This window comes from Lepisosteus platostomus, chromosome 1, assembly GCF_059453375.1.
Source record: "Lepisosteus platostomus isolate fLepPlt1 chromosome 1, fLepPlt1.hap1, whole genome shotgun sequence".
Taxonomy (NCBI): Eukaryota; Metazoa; Chordata; class Actinopteri; order Semionotiformes; family Lepisosteidae; genus Lepisosteus; species Lepisosteus platostomus.
This window is the reverse complement of record NC_142611.1, coordinates 55815267-55836509: the sequence shown is the minus strand read 5'-3', so window position 1 is coordinate 55836509 and position 21243 is coordinate 55815267. Positions and strand designations below refer to the sequence as shown.

At 36.3% G+C, this 21243-nt stretch overlaps 1 protein-coding gene across 11 annotated transcripts in view; it reads left to right on the top strand.

The window, feature by feature from the left end:
* inpp4b (inositol polyphosphate-4-phosphatase type II B) overlaps positions 1 to 21243 on the top strand; it is a 408611-nt gene that overhangs the window by 380562 nt on the left and 6806 nt on the right. For 3 of the 11 annotated variants that reach the window (XM_088633066.1, XM_088633061.1, XM_088633056.1), the window contains one exon: positions 10977 to 11732. The exons of 1 other annotated variant lie outside the window; for it this stretch is intronic. In XM_088633066.1, the coding sequence (XP_088489192.1) occupies positions 10977 to 11151 (175 nt within the window). In that variant the 3' untranslated portion in view covers positions 11152 to 11732. Of the gene's footprint in view, positions 1 to 1295; positions 4262 to 10976; positions 11733 to 21243 lie in introns of those variants that run through there. 7 more of the 11 variants (XM_088633092.1, XM_088633082.1, XM_088633087.1 and 4 more) reach the window with 6 other exon arrangements.

Genomic DNA, 21243 nt, shown 5'->3' with positions numbered 1-21243 from the left:
TTAGTCAGCAACCAGATAAATGGATCTAGAGCACTCTATATGCAAGGGTGGTTGAGTATAAAATCAAAAGAATTGAGAGGGAAATGCTAAAAATCCTTAAATTGTGTGTAGTCCACTAGACCACAATTACATAAAAGGAAGAAAACAAGAATGTCAGCATGTCAGAGATATTTTTTTTTCTTTTCAGTTGTTTCAATTGTAACCAAGGTGTGGTTTTCATTATTTACATTCCAGACATTTTCTAAGACTGTTAAAAGTTACAAATAAGGGTATGTTTTCTTATGGGTTCTGCATTTGGGTTTTGATAAAAAATGTCACACTTAGTTCCAGATCATAATTCACACAGTTCAAAGATACAGAAAGATTCTTATTGTATCCTTTCATTGTTTTTGTATTTTATATGAAATAATGCTATTTTTATTATGCAAGTGATATCCTTCTAAAATCAGGAAGATGTTAGAGTCCATTCTTCTATATGGTTTCACATTCAGTGTATGGAGTTGGTCACTTTTGCAATGGAAAAGAAATACAATGATTTTGCATTTCTCTGGAATACCAGAAGATTATAAATTATTATCTCAGTAATATTAAAATGTAAAGTATTTGTAATTAATTCAGTATTTTTAATCCTCTAGTATAAGGATTGATACAGTTTAGTTTAGACACAGTCATGCCTATGTACTGACAAACTAGATTTTATTTATAAAAAGTGGTAGTTCATTCAGTTTGGGATAGTTTTGCTATTTTACATATATGGAATGTGGCATGCAGTTCACTCAGGTGTGGATTTACAGTAGGTCAAAAATATTGTGACATTTATAGGTATGTTTTTTGTAACACATGAGTCAAGCTTGGCAATTGCTTCCAAAATGTGCATAAGCATGAATGATTTTTATGACTCAAGGGCAAGTTGGAGCTTTGCAGTTTTTCACTGAGTGTATAATGCAATAAAGATGCTCCTGTTCTGTAACGTTCATCTGCTTTAGCCTAAGGTCAGGTTATTAATGACAACCCTGCCACGCACAGGCACATGTCCAGATAACCAGCAAGCACAAGAGCTCTTTTTACACTTGGCCAATATAATTTTGCTTAGAGGATATCAGTCATTGTCCCAAAGTTCTGTACTTCTATCTATTTTTTCACTTATGTTTAATGTAAAATCTTATAACCACTGTGATTTATTCTGGTTAAGGGTGTCTGGTAAGAAAATAAGAATTTCAATGCCTTTCCATTACTTTCAAGAACAGCTGTGCAGAGAATGTTCTGGTTATTAAAGTAGTTTTTGTCTTTTCCAGAAGCCATATTAACTTACCAGTATGCCTTTGGATTGTTGGAGGAAACTGGAGCACACAGAGGAAAACCACATAAACACAGGGAGAACATACAAACTCTACACAAATAACCCCCAGGTCCAAAATTGAACCCAGAGCCCCAGCACTGCAAGGCCTTAACACCCTAGTATGAGCTATAAGAATGGAAACTGTAGAGGGATATAGAGGCAACAAAGAATTTGCTGTTTCTTTTATTGCTTCGCAATGTCATCTAATGTTTGTTTTCAAGACAAAGCCGTATTTAAAAAAAATGCATTATGATCTAAGCATAGAGGCATGCTTTGTTTTAAGCAGAAAAATCAGGTCTAAGTTGAAACTTGTATCAAGTGAGAATCTTATTGGCATGACTGTTAGTGCAGCTGCTGTTCCAGAGTCCAGAGGTGGTCATGCACGCCAAGGTCATTACATCCCTTGCGCTTCACAGATGAGGTAGTGTTCTTCAGAGCATCTGTAGCCTCTTTCTTTCACCACACTTTAATTGTCCGCCAGATTGGTACTGCAAATGTTTGTCTCTGCCTCATCTGTCCTTAAAATTTCAAAACTTTCCCTGACCCCTGGTTTCTGAGCACATTCGGAAGCCTGGTGCCCTCATGGCCGCCCCAGGAACTGTATCACTCATCTGTATTGGTGATGTGACTGATGGTGGCAGCGGTAAAATGAGTAGAATCTGTAGTGTTCAGATACATTGTTTCTGCTTATGTAGTAGGGAATGCTTTTAAGTTTATTGGACGGTGCTTCGAACTGCAACGTGACGTACTAAAGGGAAATTTTGGTAGCCGAGCATATAATTAACATAAGCATAACTCTGAACACCTTAAACAATATTAATTTACTGTAGGAATATAAGTAAATTATACATCCAATATATGGCTGGTAGTGGTAGCTAAAGATAAAAAATACACAACAGTATTCCACCTTCTTCATAAACATTTTCTGCATCAAAAAGTCTTTAACTCGGTCATTAACTGTGGTTATTTTGGAAAAGTTTTGATGTGTTCGTCCTGACTAGATTACATTTTTTAAAGCTATAAGCTATATGTTTTAACAGTTTCTATGAATACTTGCTTTCCTTATTATTGTAAAAAATTAGTCGTAGTACTTTTTAAAATCCACTTAATATGGATCAGTAACATTAATATGGAATCATGTAGCAAAAGAAATTTTGGTAGCTGAAAGTAAAAATAGTTTTTCAACTGTGGATCTAAATATAATATACTTATATCGTCAATAGTAGTACCATATTCCACTTTCTTCATTAAGATCTGCATCAATTTCTTCGATTTCTTCGATTCTTCAATTTCTTTATGCGTGGTTATTTTGAAAACATTTTGACGGGTCTGTTTCAGCTTTGTTACTGAACAACACTTTGGTACAGGGGTACAGCTGCACACCTGTCACACAAGAGGTCCCGTGTTCAATTTCTGGTCAGAGTTTATTTCTAACAAATTATGACTACTTCTCTAAAAATATAATAGTAATAAATATGTGCACAATATTGTCATTTTTATCATTTTTATGTATCACGACACGTTAAATTTTAAAATTATATTAATAAATTCAAAATTGAATGAGTTAGCAAACATAAATACTGTCAATGGCGGGAGTAACAATAAGCCTTAAATGGCAGGAGTAACAATTAACCTTAAAATGAAATATCTAGTAATATATTATTACTATAATCTAGAATAACAAAGTGGTATTAAAAAGACCACTGAAACTGGAGTATAGTAATGTCTCTGAAAATTATTAACACATTAATTTATTAATAATAAATAATTTCAAACTGCATGTATTCTGTTCAGGGTGGTTTGTGACTTTTCACAACTGTTGCTTTTTTATTAAATGCCTGTTTTTGGGAGACAATGTTTCAGATGTAAATAAATTTGCATAAATAACAAAACACACAGAACCTTCAAACCACAGGCATTTTATTTAAACATCTAGTACCTGTTTGCATTTTTAGAAACCTTTTTTTAAGTTTTTTAATTTAAGCGCAATTATGCACAGGCTTGAATAAAGCAGAACTGTTGTGAGCAAGTTCATAATACTAAGAATTATTATCCAAAAGCTATGTATGAAAAACTCCTGACCTTACAGTATAAAGCAGAATAACACAATGTCAAAATCCTTTACAATTCTAAATCTTATGTAGGTATTAGGTTCAGCTTCTCTTTACTCAGATAAGAATAAACTAGATCTCCAATTCTTTTGTGCTCAATAGCTTTTTTACCACAGCAAGCATTGCATAAAGAAATGCAGCAGTCGAAACATTCTGAAATCTCTCAAATATGTAATAAAATGTAACATAATATGGTACGTCATTCCTCTACCTTAAAAAAGCCAGTGCTATAATGCACTTAAGTCATGAACTCTGTTTTTTTTTTTTAAATAAAAGGCCTTCTGAAAATAAGGTTTTGAGTCTAGGAACAGGTTATTCCATGCTGAAAAGAAAAGAGACACAATGTTTCAGCTGTTGAGCCTTCTTCGGGCGTGTTTCTTCAAGTTTTGAGTCTATAGATTTGAAAGAGCTCAGGTTAGGTGACTCTGATATTAGCTAAAATATCTGCCTTGCAACATTTCTCATACTGCTCCAAAGTCAGGTGCAGAGTAAACTCCTCTAAGCTGAATGTGTCTATAATACAAAGGACCACTAAAATTTAAAACAACCCCAAGTGCATGCACGGATCAAGGAAAAAAATACCTTGCTCTACAAAATAAATCAAAAGATCCCAGACCAAGCCCCAAATATTTTACTTCCCCACTATAGTTGCGGCAAGTTGAAAGTGGGGGAGCAACATAATACAGTAAATATAACCCTAACCCTAACCCTAACCCAAACTGAATAACAGTACAAATTGTATTTGCAACAACAACAGGTACAAAGGTTAAAAAATGTACTTGCAAGATAAAGATCATAGTAATACACTATTATATTAAAACGAATGCGGTCTTCATTGCATCTGAATCACAGAAGTAAGACTGAATCATAGTCTCAGTACAATTTAAAAAATCTCAAATGCAGGTGTGGAATACAGTAGGGTTAATAACTTCTTTTTTAAAAGATCTCAGTTTCGTTTTAAAATTTGCATATGTTAAAACCATTAATACAATGGCTAATATAATTGTGATTCTCTCCAATAGAATAATATGCCAACTATATTCACATTTCTGTTAATTGTACATATTACAATAGATCTAATATTAAAAAGCAGGGGAATTAAAAAATACCCTTAAAGAGAAATCGCAATTGAGTTTTTTTATGTGTATACAGCACATAAACAACAAAGTAGTAGTGTAGTGTATAGCACCTACAGTATTTCAGCTTAACTTTCCTGAAGAAACACAGGAGGAATTGTTTTGTGCCAGACAGTGCATAATCTCCTTACAGCAGGGGGAAGGAAACCTGGGTGTGGGCTTTTACTTCCACTCACTGTCAATAAACATTCCCAATAGTCTGTACTGTACATACAGTGTGATAACATTTGGTTTTAAAGCCACTACAGTACAGTCTGTGTGAAATATGTTTTTATGAGCAAAATGTAAAGTAAAATTATTTCCTCATTACTTGCTGAAATCTTCATGAAGACAAAATATAAAATAAATAAAAGTCTAAACACTTATTAAATGAAGCTTATAACTTCATTTCTGTTATTGGAAAGATTGTCCCAAGGGACTCAGCATTGACTGGGATTTGAAACCAGGTGTTTTCTGGCGACAGCCCAAATGCTTCCACACTCCACGTTAAGCATTCGCTGCACCACATGGCAGTTTTACAAAGTAATGCAGTCCCACAGCAGAATGGTTTTTAAAAAGGACAGTGCGGTGTGGTGTGGTGGGGTGTGAACAGCGCAATAAGCAGCTATCCGGCATGTGTTCTGAGTGGCTAGATCTGTACAGCCAGTGCCACCAAGGAGTTCACCAGGGAAAGTCAGATCAACATTCAAATTCAAAGTCCAACTCAACATGCATTTCACATACTAAAAAATAGTCAGAAATCTCAAAGAATACAAAGGAATTCAAACTGGCTGCAGAGAACACTTGGTAAAGCATGTCAAATGATTAAAGTATTTTAGTGGATAATGGACTTCACATGGCTCGAAAGACAGGTCGAATCTTTAAATGTCCCTTGATTTGCGTATTTATTTAAAGAGGACACAATGAGAAACTGGTTACTTTTTCAGATTTACAAAAGGACACAACTATGAAGTTATTGGTATTAAATACAAAATCAACCACTGCCCCCCCCCCACGCAAACAGAGAAACAAAATTGCAGACATTGTTATCCTCACACCAGTAACACCGTGCCTGAAATTAACGTGGGTTACTGGAGGTCAACGTTGCCGTACATGGTCACGTGATCACCCTAAAAAGAAGGTGTTATATCTCGGGAGCAACTGGGAAGCTACTTTCAATGGTACAAACCGTTAGTGCACAAACTGAGTGAAGTCAGACCTAGAAAAAAAAGGCAGTTAAACTCGGAAATGAAAGCAGCACAAATGCTGCTTTCAATAGCTCAAATCAGCACAAAAGCAGCACTAGTGAGCGAGGTGGGTTAAATCGTTTGTGCTGTTTGCAAGGGGGCCAACTTTACAGAGCTGCTAAAGCAACAAGTTATTTATCTCAGAAGTTCTTCTGACATGGCCCCATATCCTGATTTGTAACATATGCCTGTTTGAATACAATAAATTGCAAGTTAGTGCTGGGCACTTGTAGGTTATCGAACTATTGTAAAAATGTGTATGTAGTCACGCAGCAAAATGTTGTTTTTATTTAACTTTTTGATGCTCAACAAAGAAACAGAATCCTAGGTTTTAGCATAATATGAAAGTGTCAGTTTTGTTACCAGGTATTAACTGTGTTTAGTAATGTATTGATTTAGTGTCTCCCCAATTAGAAGAACTATGAACAATACGTATTTATTACTGAACTAGTTTGTATAAACATGTCTACACACACTTGAAATTTGTATACACCAAAGAAAGTTACAATTTAGATACAGACATACTGTATATTGTAATAAGTTATGAAGCAATTTTTCGAATACTCCAGGCTTCATGTAGCTGACTATAAAAGGCAGTTTGTCACTGTATCAAAGATGTTTATGTTTATGCATTGAATAGCTTGGCTGGGCTTAAGTACTTGTTTCTTAGTTATGCTCATGTCCTTTTGCCACAATGTATTCAACACTGGCCAAGGGTTTGTATTGATAAACTATGTTCAATGGATTACACCGTGATTTCTAATATATTGGAAGGTGCCAAGGTCTATGTGTAATGGCAGCTCAATGTGTTTTCCTCTTAGGGAGAACACTGGTCATCAGGATGTGGTATGTATGTTGTTTGATGGGTCAGTGTGGCCATCCTTAAATGGCAGGCTAAATAGCACCGACCTTTCTGCAGGGCTACCTTCTGAGAATAACAATTGTGTTTACAAGTGAATTATAGTATAACAATCATCTCCAGGCAGGATTGTTTCCTGAAATCTACAATAGAACAATACCAGAACATTAACCCAGGATGAGGGTGGTGGTTCAGTCCTTGAAAATGATTAGATTAGGTTATGTTTCTGGTCCAAACTCATTTCCAGATTTCACTGAGCTGCACTGAAACAATTGTAACAACTGTAAATCATTAAGCTCAGCACTTATACTAATATGACATCCAATTTTCAAGTAAAAAACAAATAATAAATAATAGTGATCCAAACATCAAAAAGTAACAAAATATTGCATTTAGAAATAACATTGAAACACACTTTTTGACCAGGTCCATGATAACCCCACGCAAAAACAACAATGCAGATTGACAAACATTCCTGCAGGGTTATCACAATGACTGTGTGGCAGCACCCTTTTCTGAAGGATACATTCAAAATATGAAGCTAATCCATGGCCAATGTAGCAAAACTCATCACAGCATTGAACACCTTTTCACTGCAGTTAATTAAGGAGCAAGTTATAAATTAGCCTCAGTGATTACAGAAACACATTGCTATAAAAAGGAAAGAATGTTCAGCCATAAAGGCATTGCTTGCAGAGTGATAAACATGCAGGATGGGTTTTTTTTCCTTTCCTTTGATGATGCAGTGAAGTTACAGAGACAGGTTTCAGAGTAAGACTACACCCTGTACCCTGGCAGATGGCCACATCTTTGAGTCTAGAACGCACAGTCCCAGGGCTCACCCACATTTCATCCTGAGAAGGTGAAAGAGAAGATTGCAAAATACACATGCTGAAATGCTGAACTTATTCTGGGGGCATGGCAGGAGTTAGTGTTGTTTCCTCGTGGCTCCTGGGTTCCATCCTGGGATGAATTTGAGGTGACATGTTCTTTCTGTTTAAATGTGGGTTTAGAAAGCAGTTTAGAAATTTTAGCATACATTCCATTCTTTCTGTTTTATATATTACTTATATGCAACAGGAGACATACCTATCGTCTACTTTTTTAATATCAAAGTCATCTTTCTTAATTCTTTTTGTAGTGTTTTGTGGGACACGTTTTCCATTGGTCTGACTTTGGTCAGAATCTTAGCTGAATCTACATTTAATTGTTTACTTGTTTTAACTGCCAGGATCATCAAGATGCCACCAAAGTTAATTTTTCATTTAATTGCATACTAGTTAAAAAACATTTAGAAGAATCCTGGTGTGACTAATTCATTTTTGAGAGATCGTTGGTGGCAGACATCCCAGTGATTCAGTGTGGGAACACATCCAAACTTTAGATTTCATAATAGAGAGAATAAGCATTTGGAAACAGAAATCTTGACTGAAATAAGAGACAATTAGTTGTCTGTAAAACCGGTCAATGTTTTGACCAGTCTTTCTGGACTTTAGCTAAGAATCTTTTTTGATGAAATTTCAAGTTATGAATCACAGTGTTTGTTTGTTCTTTTTTAAAAGTAAGCTGCCATTTAAGCCTGTTTATTAATGAATATATTAATTCAAACTCAATCATTTACCTCCAGAGAGGTAGAAAGAAGGAGGAGGTGACTATCCATATAAGGCAAAAACCTGTACCTCAAAAGCTTGGAATTTTATACTGCATTAAATGTTATAGTCTGTACTCTGTTGTGAGTAATATGTGCACCATTGTAAAGTGCCCTACAATTGCTTGTTATGGAAGGTGCATTATGTGTTTTTTTTTGTAATCTGCATATGTAATATATTTATTTTTCTATCTGCTCTGGTGAGACTTTCTATAATGAGGAGACTCATGCTCGTAATACACTGATATCTGGTAACTTAAACTGCAACTCTCAAGGAAATGGTATTTATAAACGAACCGAACTGGTAGTGCTGTCCTTCATTTGCACAAAACTTGAGTTTCCAAGAAGAGATAGTTTGGTATTCAGACTTGAATTAATTTGTAGATTAGTGTTGATAATTTGGTGTAAATGAGGTGACCAAACTGCACTGGCATGTTTTTTAAATATGCATTTTAATACAATATATAAATGTTCATGTATATAGGCATATAATAATGATATAAATTACTAAACCTATTCATATGTTCATTGTATCATCTTATTTCATTTGTACGCTGCCTTATAGTTGTATACTGTATATTAAGCACTATAGTAAAGAAATAAAGTTGTAATGCAGCTGTTTTTTTGCTAGTGTTTGAAAATTACAAGCAGGAAATAAGTTACTAATCCACCTTTTAATTCAGAGTTTTATTTTCTATTTTGTATTCACAGTACTTCATCCTCACTGTGGCATTGTAGGCACTGACAACTAATTTGCACATCTTGAGATGTGTCTTTTTCACTTTTGATTCATTACCTGTCTTGCCTTTCGATTCTCCTTAATGTTGTTTTCCTTTAAGATGAAGCAGCACTCTACTCTTTTCTCAGCACTCAATTTTTATTTAAATTTATGAAGACTGTGTTTGGAATGTTATGTTTGATGTTATTCTACTTATGTATGTCAGAAAAGGAAAATACATACATCATATTTAACATGAATATGACAGTAATTTATCAATTTCTGACATTCAATGAAATATCAATATTATTGGAGTAGTTTTATTTTATTCATTTAATACATGTCTGTAATGACTCTGAGCAAGATATAAAAGCCTTATTAGAGGGTTAATTCACAACTTCACCTTAACCAGTTTTGATTAGAAAAATAAATTCCACGCAGTACTACTGCTCTGAAGTTAATTACGCACAGTTAGGCAGAACTACTCATCCATGTTCTCAGAGAGCCTCACATCTGTAGGGATTATTGAGAATTCATAGTGTGGTTTAAAGACTTCCTGATCTTTTATTCACTTGAGATTTCAACTGAGGCAGTCAAAAGAAAATACCTCAAGAAACCAGCGTATCTCCAGGACTCCAGGAGTGAGTAATAGCTTGTATAGTAAATACACTATTAGTGTCTAATGCAGTGTTTAGTATCAGATTTTAGGACATAGCAGGACCTCCAAAATAAACTCTTGTTTCATAATGGTGCAGATTAAATGATCGCTGAAGTATGTTTAAGTATGCTGTGTTTCTTATAAAGCTGTCTAGATAAGGACAAGCAACAAAATAGTTTTTATTTATTTTTTATTTTATATCTGAAATATAACCACATACTGTATACCCCTCTCAACTATTACAGAGTACTTTAGAATGATATTTTCAGTTACAGTACGTACACAGTCTAGGAGTTGTCTAAGAGAATCTTGATTATTAATGTCAGAACATAACATTTCATGGAGAAATGCATTTACCTGGTGTGCTGTTAATTTTTCAAAGCTTTTATCCTTATTAATATAAATTAAAATCCTAAATTTTATCACTTATAAAGTTTCTGGAATTCCTATATATCAATCAAGATAGTATTAAAGTGGGAATTATCTGTGAAGATCTGCGTAAAATAAATTTTTGAACTACCTGTTGTTTTTGGATAACAAAATGACAGAGATTAAGAGCCTACATCCTCTCAGAATAAGAAAGTAAGAATAATAAATTTTTATTCTTTACATTTTATCATCTCTTCTCACATGGTGGGAGGAAGTCTTGAGGGTACAACTTGGTTCTTCATAGATATGGAGAATATGTTATGGTGCTAAAGAAAAATCATATTAGCAAATAATCAATTATCCCTTTACACAGTGTTTGGTGATGTGGTGATCAGAGTTTATAGCATTAAGTACCTTTCTGTTTTGTGACTTGCAAATTCCTTCCAGAACTGTGTCCAAAGTTAGACATACCGTATGACTTCATAAGGCTGTGTTTTGCTCAGAAAAGTTCAATTCAAGGCTGTGGAATCCATCTAAAGCTTGTGAAGGTGTATTCTGTGCACCTAGGGATGTTAATTTGGCTTACAAATAAAACTAACAAAATAAGTTTGAATTGAATCTTGATGAAAACACTTGGGAATACTTTGCTAAGAACACAGAGATTGTGACAATAATGAAACTGTCACATCCCATTGTCCATCTGCAGCTTATATGCCTGCTCCTTGTTTTATTGAACAAGTACTTTGCTTGAGCCAGTAGGCTCATCCTGTGCTAAAACGCGCTGCTCTAGCCATGTGTCCATCTATCTGCCTGCCTGCCACGCCAGTCTGTTGCTTCTGTCACAGTGTGAATGACCCTGGACCCGTGTTACTAACCCACCGGTCTTCTGTCTGTTCTTGACTCGTTTAACAGTCGGCACACCCAGGGAGATGTGAGTCAGTGGGATGATCCTGAGGCAGGCTCTGTAGCTGATAACAAGCCGACCTCCCGCCACTTCTACCCTGTCGCCCTACTGCTTGTCAGCTCCCACTTGCTGGTCGTGTGGCTTATTCTAAGTCTGGCTTTACTCCTTGCCAAGTATCAGTGAATGCTGTCTTGGGTGTTTACAATTCCCCGTGTGTAATTTAAGAAGCTTTATTCATATAGTCTTTTACATTTAAAGCTGTAACTCAGAAAATGGGGAAAATCATTTAATTTTGTAAGTGTTTGTGCTAATTTTGTATTGGCTCTCTTTAGTATCAGAATATGAGAAGGAGAAGCATGGAAAATGATATTATACATTATCTTCCTGAATGGCTGGCACATATCAATTGTAAATATGTGTTAGAGTGCAAGGAGTTTCAGGATCATGTGCCATTGTTCATCATCCTGCATGCTTTGAAAAACTACAGAGCTGTTTTTTGGTGTGAAAATGATGGGTAGGGACGGGAGAGAAACACAATACATTTTGAATATTTCAGTATTGTGTGTCTTAAAAGGTGTGAGCCTGGTCAGTACCTGGATGGGCGACCTCCTGGGAAAAAAGAGGTGTTAGTGGGGCCAGCAGGGGGTGCTCACCCTGTGGTCCATGTGGGTCCTAATGCCCCAGTATAGTGACAGGGACACTTTACCGTAAACAGGTGCCGTCCTTCGGATAAGACGTAAAACCGAGGTCCTGACTCTCCGTGGTCATTAAAAATCCCAGGGCGTTTCTCGAAAAGAGTAGGGGTGTAACCCCAACGTCCTGGCCAAATTTCCCATTGGCCCTTAACAATCATTGCCTCCTAATTATCCCCATCTATGAATTGGCTTCATCACTCTGCTCTCCTCCCCACTGATAGCTGATGTGTGGTGAGCGTTCTGGTGCACTATGGCTGCTATCGCATCATCCAGGTGGGGCTGCACATTGGTGGTGGTGGAGGGGAGTCCCCATTACCTGTAAAGCACTTTGAGTGGAGTGTCCAGAAAAGCGCTATATAAGTGTAAGCAATTATTATTATTATTATTATTATTATTATTAAAAGGAACAGCTGTGAAAAAAGCAAAGAAAAGTATTTGGACTTTCTGGAGGCAGAATGCAGTACTTTGTGGATGCACTGTGTGATTGTTTTTAGTTATGCTGTGTTTCACCTCATGAAGAATGTATTAGCTCATTTTACTATTCATAAGGGTGCACATGAAATCAAAAAAATTTGGTAATACTGGACTGAATGTACCGAAACCCACAACGATAAATAAAAACATCTTAGTTCTGTGTATTCATTAGAATTTTAAAAAGGAAAAAAAACATGCTGATGTCCTGTTTATATATACAGTGCAAACAGTCAAAGATTGAGGTCATATAATAAAACATTTTCATTCTTTGCATGTAGTGTGAAGATAGTACAGACCGTGCAGGGAATCTGGAAGTGGATAAATATTCCACATAATAACAAAAGCTACAGCTACAGTTGAAACAGATCTACATGGAAAGAAGGGCGTTCATCGGAGATCACAGGACCTTGTGCACTCTCTGAGTCAGGATTTTTTATAGATAGCAATATTACCATGTCTTTATATCATTTGCCCAATACAGTATTACGTACATTTCTTATTATTCAGTCCTGTCTCATACAGCTGTGAGGAAACTTTATGGATAGTAATAAACTTGATAAAGATGTGATAAAGATTATTTTGTAATACCACAAAGGCTGAATAATCATAATATAATTCTGTCAGATATTGTTAAACTGCTGCACCAGATAAAAACTGGTTGATATAAGTTCTCTAATTGTGTGCAGAAATTGAATTCTTTATAAAATGAATATATTTTCACAGACATTACCCACATACTCTGTAATATTACCTATTTGGAAATGGAATGATTTTAATGGAGTTTGACCAATATTTTTCTCAAATACATGAGTGAACATTACCATTGGAATAAAGAAAAAAAGTGATATGGCTAACAATTCTCATTTTTGGTTAAAGATGCAATTTATTTAAAATAGTGGCTACATAGTAATTTTATATTTATATAGATTTATAGTTTGTTCTTGTACTGTATGTTACTTTAAATATACTGTAGCTACTATAGGAAAATCATTATTCAGACCACAAGAAGGCGCTGTTATTATGCAGCAATAAACTGAAAAACACTGTGTCTGTAAGACAGGCTGAGGAGTCCACTTCCTTAGTCCCAGTGAAGGCAAGTGCCAAGGTGCGAGCTGGGGATGTGGTGCATGGATAGATAGAGGACAGACAAAACAGGAGAGGTGCTGTGTAGGCAGAATGGGTAGGAAATGGGAGGCACAGTGCAGGTGACGACAGCAGATCAGGAAGCTGCGTAGCCAAGCAGGTCTTTAGAACCAAGAAGTTATATAGTCCACTCATCTGGTAGTTTGCTAACTATTCCAGAATATTAATCAAGGTTATGAATTAGGAACACCAGTGGACCCGCTATAGATCCATGTGGTACTCCACTAATTACAGTAATAATTAATCGGCACAAACTTTTACAAAGGGCTATGACACCTGCCATGGTTCCCAATGGAGAACACCAACACACTCATGCCCCTGAGAAACAGCTTCAGTTTTGAAACCAGGAAGCCATTTGGTTGTACAAGTTCAAGAAGTCAGGCAGCTGATATAAGCTGTATAAATTAGGAGTCTACAATGGTCTTAAAAATGTGAAGGTTTCATCTCGAGATCGGGCAGTCAGGCCGATTCAGGTAGAATCTTAAACATTCTGGCTGGCTGGTTAGTGCCAGGAGCATGTCCCTAATTCTGTAGGATACTCAATGGCAGAGTACATGACCATGGATTCAGGTTTTTTTTAGTAATCCATAGATAATAAAATAAAATATCTGTAAAGGCAGGTGACATGGACATCCGTCCTGATCGAGTTCTCATATCACCAGGTGTTTGACTCTCTGTGTGGCTGTTTGCCATAGAGACTGAAGGATGCGAGCTGTGACTTGCCCAGGTGTAACAGGTGCACTTTTATTTCCATGCAGTGATGTAGTACATGAATAGAAACTCTCGAGCTGTGAGGTGTGACTAAAACCTTAAAAATATATGAAGCCTTTAATTGCAGTCGTGTTAGCAGAAGGTAGCTGGAGAAGATTTTTATGACAAATTATTAAAAGTTGACTACTACATGATGTAGGAGAGGGGCAGTTTCCACTTCTGCCTTGTCTGGTAAATTGAACACACTCAATTTACACACATTCTAAAAAAAGCAGCTTCTTAAGAAAGCAGTGGAAATGGCTTCAGTGTATTTCAGTACTGCTTAGAGGTCCAGAGAAGCACTGAACCTCTAGATTGGCCATCCTGTGCACCATTTATTATTTCCTGAATAAGCCTTTGTGTTTTCCATTTGCTTTTGTGTGTTATTAATTAAAGAGATGGTGTCTTATTTGTTTAAATTTGCATACCATCTAAAGACTTCGCGTGGTCCTTTGTAGTAAATGAGAGTGTACAGAAGACAAGGTGTGAAGAAAACCTAGATGCAGTGGAGCAGGAATACACGGCCTATCTCTTGAAGGTGAAACAACAGAGCTTTGAGGCTGAAAGATTTCACAGATTAGACTGTCAGTGATGGATCCTGGAGGTGCTCTGACAGGGCAGAAGATGATGCTTTGCTTGTCAGCGGGACCAGGGAAGGAAGAGGAGGATGTCCTCTTCACTATCCCATTCATCAGAAAGTCTACAGAGACAGAGTCCATCCTTGGCACTGCCGGGCTCAGAACCAGGCCCAGACCTGCTTGTTACCTTCCATTTGGCTGTCAGCTAGTGGAAGGGAGATGCCTGTGCTACCTGACAAACTGGACTTCTCTCCTATTTGCAATGTAAAAAGCTCTCAATAAGTTCATTGAACTTCTCAGCAAGCAGCAGGACATTCTGCCCATCACTATGCTTGTTCCCTATACTCTTGGTTGAGAAGGTCCACCATTGTAGACAAGGGGTCATAAAGGGCTAAGGCCACATTCCCAGTACTAGAACTAAAAGGGAGAAACCAGATGGGGAAGATGCACCTAGAAACTGCAAGGTACATCTACAGTAGCTTTTAAAACTGTTCAGCTCCTTGCTTGTCCCTCTGCTCCTCTAGGAGGGGGGGGCATGGGGAGCAGTGGCCACATCTAGCCAGCGCTACTTTAGACTGGATGTAGGACAGAGTTTGCTTTAAGAGTCAAACAGATGGACTTAACTAGGTTGGAATTGTCCTGCTTTTGAAACCCACGAATCAATAAGCAGCTTAGATGGGCCAAATGTCCTCTTCTCATTTATCACCTTTCTAATGTATTTTTAAAGGATGATAAAAAAATGGTCAGAGCACAAACCTTTGCAACTTAGAGACCAAACATCATGCAACCGGTTTGCCTAAACCTTGCCCTCTGTGTACAACTTGCAGAAGTTTCCTTATCCTGAATTTGTCTCAATCGTGACCCTGACCCAATCTCCTTTTGCTGCCATTTCATAATTTTTAGTATGCAGGGGTATTTGGAAGCATGATTTATAATATCAGTTTTGAAAATGACATTTCTTAAGCTAATAATTACAGTATGTGCATAATTTATAATATTTTTCTGTTAGTCAATCTAAAATTGTTTTTTGTATATTAAGTACACTCCACTTATGACCACAGGCACATTTTGCATAATCAGTCACGTTGTTGTTCAGTAATTTTCCATTATAATTATGCAATTATTTAAGAAAAGGCTAAGGTTTGTGGTTAATAGATGCAGATATGCTATGACAGAATGTCTGGATTCATCTGCCCTTTCTTAAAATTAGCTTAAAATTAGGCTTAGTGGTAAGTGTTTGTGTTTTTTCGCAATTGACCACAATTACTATTAGTAACTCAAGCTATAAACATCACTGGGCCAATCTGAGAAAGATAGTAGGACAACTTTGGAAAATATGTGAACCAAGGAAATGCCTGAAAGAGCCAAAATACAATATAGCACTGAGTAGGGTATCATTTTCAGTTCGGTATTAGCTGAATATTATTAACAGGTTTTAGGTTCCTTTAAAAATATAGATCTTAAACCTAAGAGACTTTTGTATATTCACTTAATCATCTAAGTCTTATAATTATATATAGTTTCAAATGTTTTTTTTTATCTAGAAAGGTGGGCTAGCTAATGATGGTTACCGAGTGGATGAAACAAATTATTTGGTCCATACCATGAAGTCTATAATTTTACAGATATTTACAAAATGAAATATACCAAGATGTGAATTTTAGTGTAATTTGAAAATCTTTCACTTCCACTGTCATAGTGTATAATATTTGTAAACTGTACGAACTAGTTTTTTTAGCACACTGCCCTACTATCTTCATATGGTTATACATTTTTTATTTTTATTGCAAGAAACAGCATTAATAAACAATGGACCTGTATTTATTAATAATCCCCAGTTTAACGTATAAAACTGCTTTCAGATTATTAAGGAAAAGCCCATTTCATCGTGTTTTTTCTTCTCTGTGCTTTTATCATGGGGTACTGTGTAGTCTTTAATGTGAAATGTAGGTTTGAGTGAGCTGTATTTTTGTGGTGATATCTCCTCAGGCTATGTCCTGTGCCTAATGAAGTTTTCCTTTTTTCAATGCTAGGCTGAGCTAAAAACAAAAGAATGCAAAAGCATCCTCTGCTGACAAAATAATCCTTCAGGAAATAGTGTTAATGTGGCCTAGAAATCTGGGAAAGAGTATGTAGGAAAACAACTTAGGAAAACATGAGAACTAAGGAAAAGTCTGAAAGTGAGTTGTTTGATGAGTTTAATTTTATCCCCAGAGATTGCTAGAATTTTCATGATTGCTTCAGATTATGACCCTCTGTCGTTAATCATTGTGAAGAGGAAATGTATGAATCAAACAACACAAAATGTGAAAAACCGTCAGACGAAGAACAGATCAATCATAAGAAGCCAGTCAGAATTACCCCTGGTTTATACGGCCTATACACATGCATAGCTGTTCAGATGGCCAGGTGCTGTGATGACAGTCCAAAATATTCCAGAAGAAATATCAGCCATGACTCTGTTTAGTACCTGCAAATTCGATTTCTATTATTTATAGTATTTATAGTAAATCCCGTAACAGCAAGGGGTAGTGGTTAGGGCTCTGGTCTTGCAACTGTGAGGCTGGAAGATTGCATATTGAAATCCCAGTTGGAAATTGCTTCACCATGTTGCTCCAGGTACTTCACTTAGATTTCTGCAGTAAAAACCCTGCTTAATAAACGCATACAAATTGAAGATGCTTTGGATAACACCATCAACAAAATAAATTAATAATAATAACAGCACATTAACTGAGTGATGGAACCATGGGAAGATTTTCCCTTAATAATGACTACTGTAAGTGCTTATTCAAAAATTATTGTTTTCCTACTGTATATAAATACTTGAGTTAATAATTTTATGTATTTATATTGTCAATTTTTTGTCAGTATTATTGTCAACTCTTGTAAGCTAAAGAGTCTCAAAATATCTCACAGAGCACATTACATAGATTATATTATATATAATATACAGTACATAAAGTTTTTTAATGTTTTGAAACAATGTATTAAAGACCAAAGAGAAGACATTTGATTATACATTTGTCCTGTCATTCCATAGAATAATATCTGTTCCGCACTTGTCCCATTCTTCAAAGAGTCCAAGAAGCTTCTTAATTGTATCACTTATGTCCTGTATTAAGAATTATTGAAGAAAATTACCTTTTAAGGAACATATACTTTCTTTCAAATCTGTAATTAATAACAAGTACTTCAGAAAGGCAATTCATTGTTCACATGTCACTGAATTCCATTGATTTAATGTTGTTTTGAAAATAGAAGAAAATAGAAATGTAAACAGCCGTCAGCAGTAAAACCCAGGAAGCAGCCTGCAGAACTAAAATTAAACATTATTAGAACTGCCATGGTATAGAATAAACATTCATCATTGACTGGCTTTTCCTATGGAGGTCTTGAGCCTATCGAGGTCTTGTATATGTAGGAATGAGAACATAAATAGAGAGACAATAGATAGGGGGAGTTGTCATATAAATGAGCTGCTGTCCTGCTGTCTGTGAAAGAAGAGTCATTAATTTTCTACGCATACAGGAGAGGAGCCTGCACCGTCCAGTCTCTCTGAACGGTATAAAGTTAGTCCTTTTATACAGTATAGCTAACAAAGTTTGGCATATACATCACATAATGCAATATCCTTTACAAATGTTAACACACAATGTTCTTGAGCTGGGTTAACAGACAAACCATTCTACGGTATATATGTTAAGTTTTAGAGCACACCTTCAGAAAAGAGGATACAGTATGTGGTAAACATTTCATAAGGCATTGTTCTCATGTTATTCTAAATCATGCTGACACAGCACATACCCTTGTGATGCTTAAAGACGCACAAAGGTGAACAGTTTAATTCTTTGCCGAGAAGCAAGAAAGGTTGAAGAAGAGTAGTTTAACATTTATTAATTCCTCAGTGGTAAACCAAATAGAGCAGAAATAAAGACCAGTATCATTTATCACCCTCCTCTTCCTACAGAGCTTGAACGTGAGCTGTGTGAGACATCCCTGTTCTGATTACTCCACTATAATTGAATCCTGAGACTAGAAACGTTCTCTCCTAGTTTGGTGGTTTGGGGGATTGATTCCCATTCACTTTTGGACAGCTGCATTGTAGGAAGGGAAATTAAGTTTTCAATATGATCCATTTTTATTAGGATACAGGTAGTTTTATTGGTATATGGATTACAGGATTGGAGCATGAGTCTGAGTTCATATTGTGTCATAGGGTAACTGTTGAATAGTTTTAGAAATTATTGCTAATATTTGTCCTGTTTGTCCAAACTAGGTGGGCAATAACATAGATGCAACAGTGTCTTTTCACAAAATGCATGCCACCACTCATCCCTGGTTTGCATTCACATGACTAATTCTGTATACTGTATGTAAAGTAGGCTCATCTTGTGCTAAACATGCTTTTCAAGCCATGTGTCCATCTATCTGCCTGCCTGCCACACCACTCTGTTGCTTCTGTCACAGTGTGAATGACCCTGGACCCGTGTTACTAACCCACCGGTCTTCTGTCTGTTCTTGACTCGTTTAACAGTCGGCACACCCAGGGAGATGTGAGTCAGTGGGATGATCCTGAGGCAGGCTCTGTAGCTGATAACAAGCCGACCTCCCGCCACTTCTACCCTGTCGCCCTACTGCTTGTCAGCTCCCACTTGCTGGTCGTGTGGCTTATTCTAAGTCTTGTTTTTCTGCTTGCAAAGTATCAATAAACTGCTGATTATATCCTGATTAGAGTTTACTGTGTAATTTTCTTACTGTACATATGTTATAATTTGGTTTTTAAATCTGCAGATTTAGAATACAAAGAGAACATCGTGACATTCCTCTGTTGCTTTCTATTGGCTTCTTTTTATCTGCCAAGCCTGTGCTGTAATTGAGAAAACCCTGCTTACAGCTGTCTAATCACACTGCTCAAAATCCTAAAGAATAAGAGGAATTTTTGCTGACATTATCAATCTGGGGATCCTGAGTGACATATCCAAAGAAGCCACCTGCCTAGTTTGGGCTGTGTGATTAACCAGCTGTGAAAAGGATTTTCCAAGTCTTAGCAAACATGATGGAGCGATGCCAGGGTTTTGTGGACTTGAGGCAGTCAAGATGTCCTCAGCGTTCTGCACATCAGTGAGCCTGTGTGACTTACAGTACCAAAGCACCCACAAGTTTGTGCCACAAAAATCTGACATTTGTTGCTGACTCAGTTGTGACAAGGTTAATTGTGCTTATTTCAAGGGTTAAAATACACAGCCCTTCTATCTCTCTTGAAATTCCTTACTCTTTCCTGTAATTCAGTTATCCTGCTAATTTAGTCAAGATATTTAAACACGACAGCAGAGTTTTCTTTTAAAAGCTGTTACTTGTGTTCATTAAATGAAACTTAATTTAAAAAGATGCATTCATCTTTTGTTAACAGCTAAATGTCTTTTACAGTTTCAGCTTTGATTTTATTCAGTTAATTTTTTTCAAAATGTTAACAATACAGTCATAGGTTTTGTGATGAATGTTGTTCGCTATATCAGAGCATTCCATCCAGAATAATTATCAAAAACAACTGGCAGAGTGCCTCTGGATTAGCTTTGGGATTCAGGCAACCAGAATCCTCTTGGCTCTCAGAGCAACAGGGAGGCAGCTGCTCCTTCTGTTAGCACTGTTTTATATATTGTTGTTAACTTACAATGTATAACTTAAATGACCCCCCCCCCCCCCAAAAAAAAACAAACAAACAAAAATTACAATAATTTGATGAAACTTACTACTTCTTACATGAAAGGATTGTGATTATTATTTCTTATTACTTTTTTCCTTTTATATTATCGCTATACAGATGCAGCCATTCAAAATGCGCGGGCGATACCGCATTATTTTCCGGTACGCTGTACGCAGTCTACCGCAAGCTACTGGTAAATACCGCTAGTTACCATAAATTCTCCTATAATACGACAAGCAAAATAATAGTATCCGGAATTTCCGCAAGGTGGAGCTAATAAAGCTCAACCTCTCATGTTTGAGCTGTGGCCATCAGTCTTTAACGAAGATATTACTAATAGTATTAATAATGAATGACCTTGGACAAGCTGTAAGTGTAAACTCAAAGTATTGCCCTGGTCAACATTCTTTTTTTCATTGACCGTCTTTGTAAAAGTAACACAACAGCATTTCGCAATCACGCATTTGTTTCCAATCATGCAAAGTACAGTGATTCACCATGCCTTTCACATGCTCATAAAAGAGATTGATTTAGGAACATAAACATATTACCGTATGCAAACTGTACTGTATACAGTATGTATATGTATATTTAATGTCTTAACTGTGCCCGTTTAAGTATTGAATATTCATATCTAATTTTACCACTGAAGGGAAATCTTAGTAGCTGAGCATAAAAAGAATAGGAGCATACTGCAACTCGTGTGAAGGCCATAAACGATATTAATTTTGGAACATAAACATACAGTATATAGCTGGTCTTGGTACTTTAAAGAAAAAAATACACACCAGTATTCCATTTCTCCCTAAACATTTTAAGCTTCGAAGTCTTTAACTAACGTGATACCGGAGTCAACAAGCATACTTTTAGAATTTGATTAATAGGGAATATAATATGGAATCGCGTATCTAAAGAATTTAATAATTAG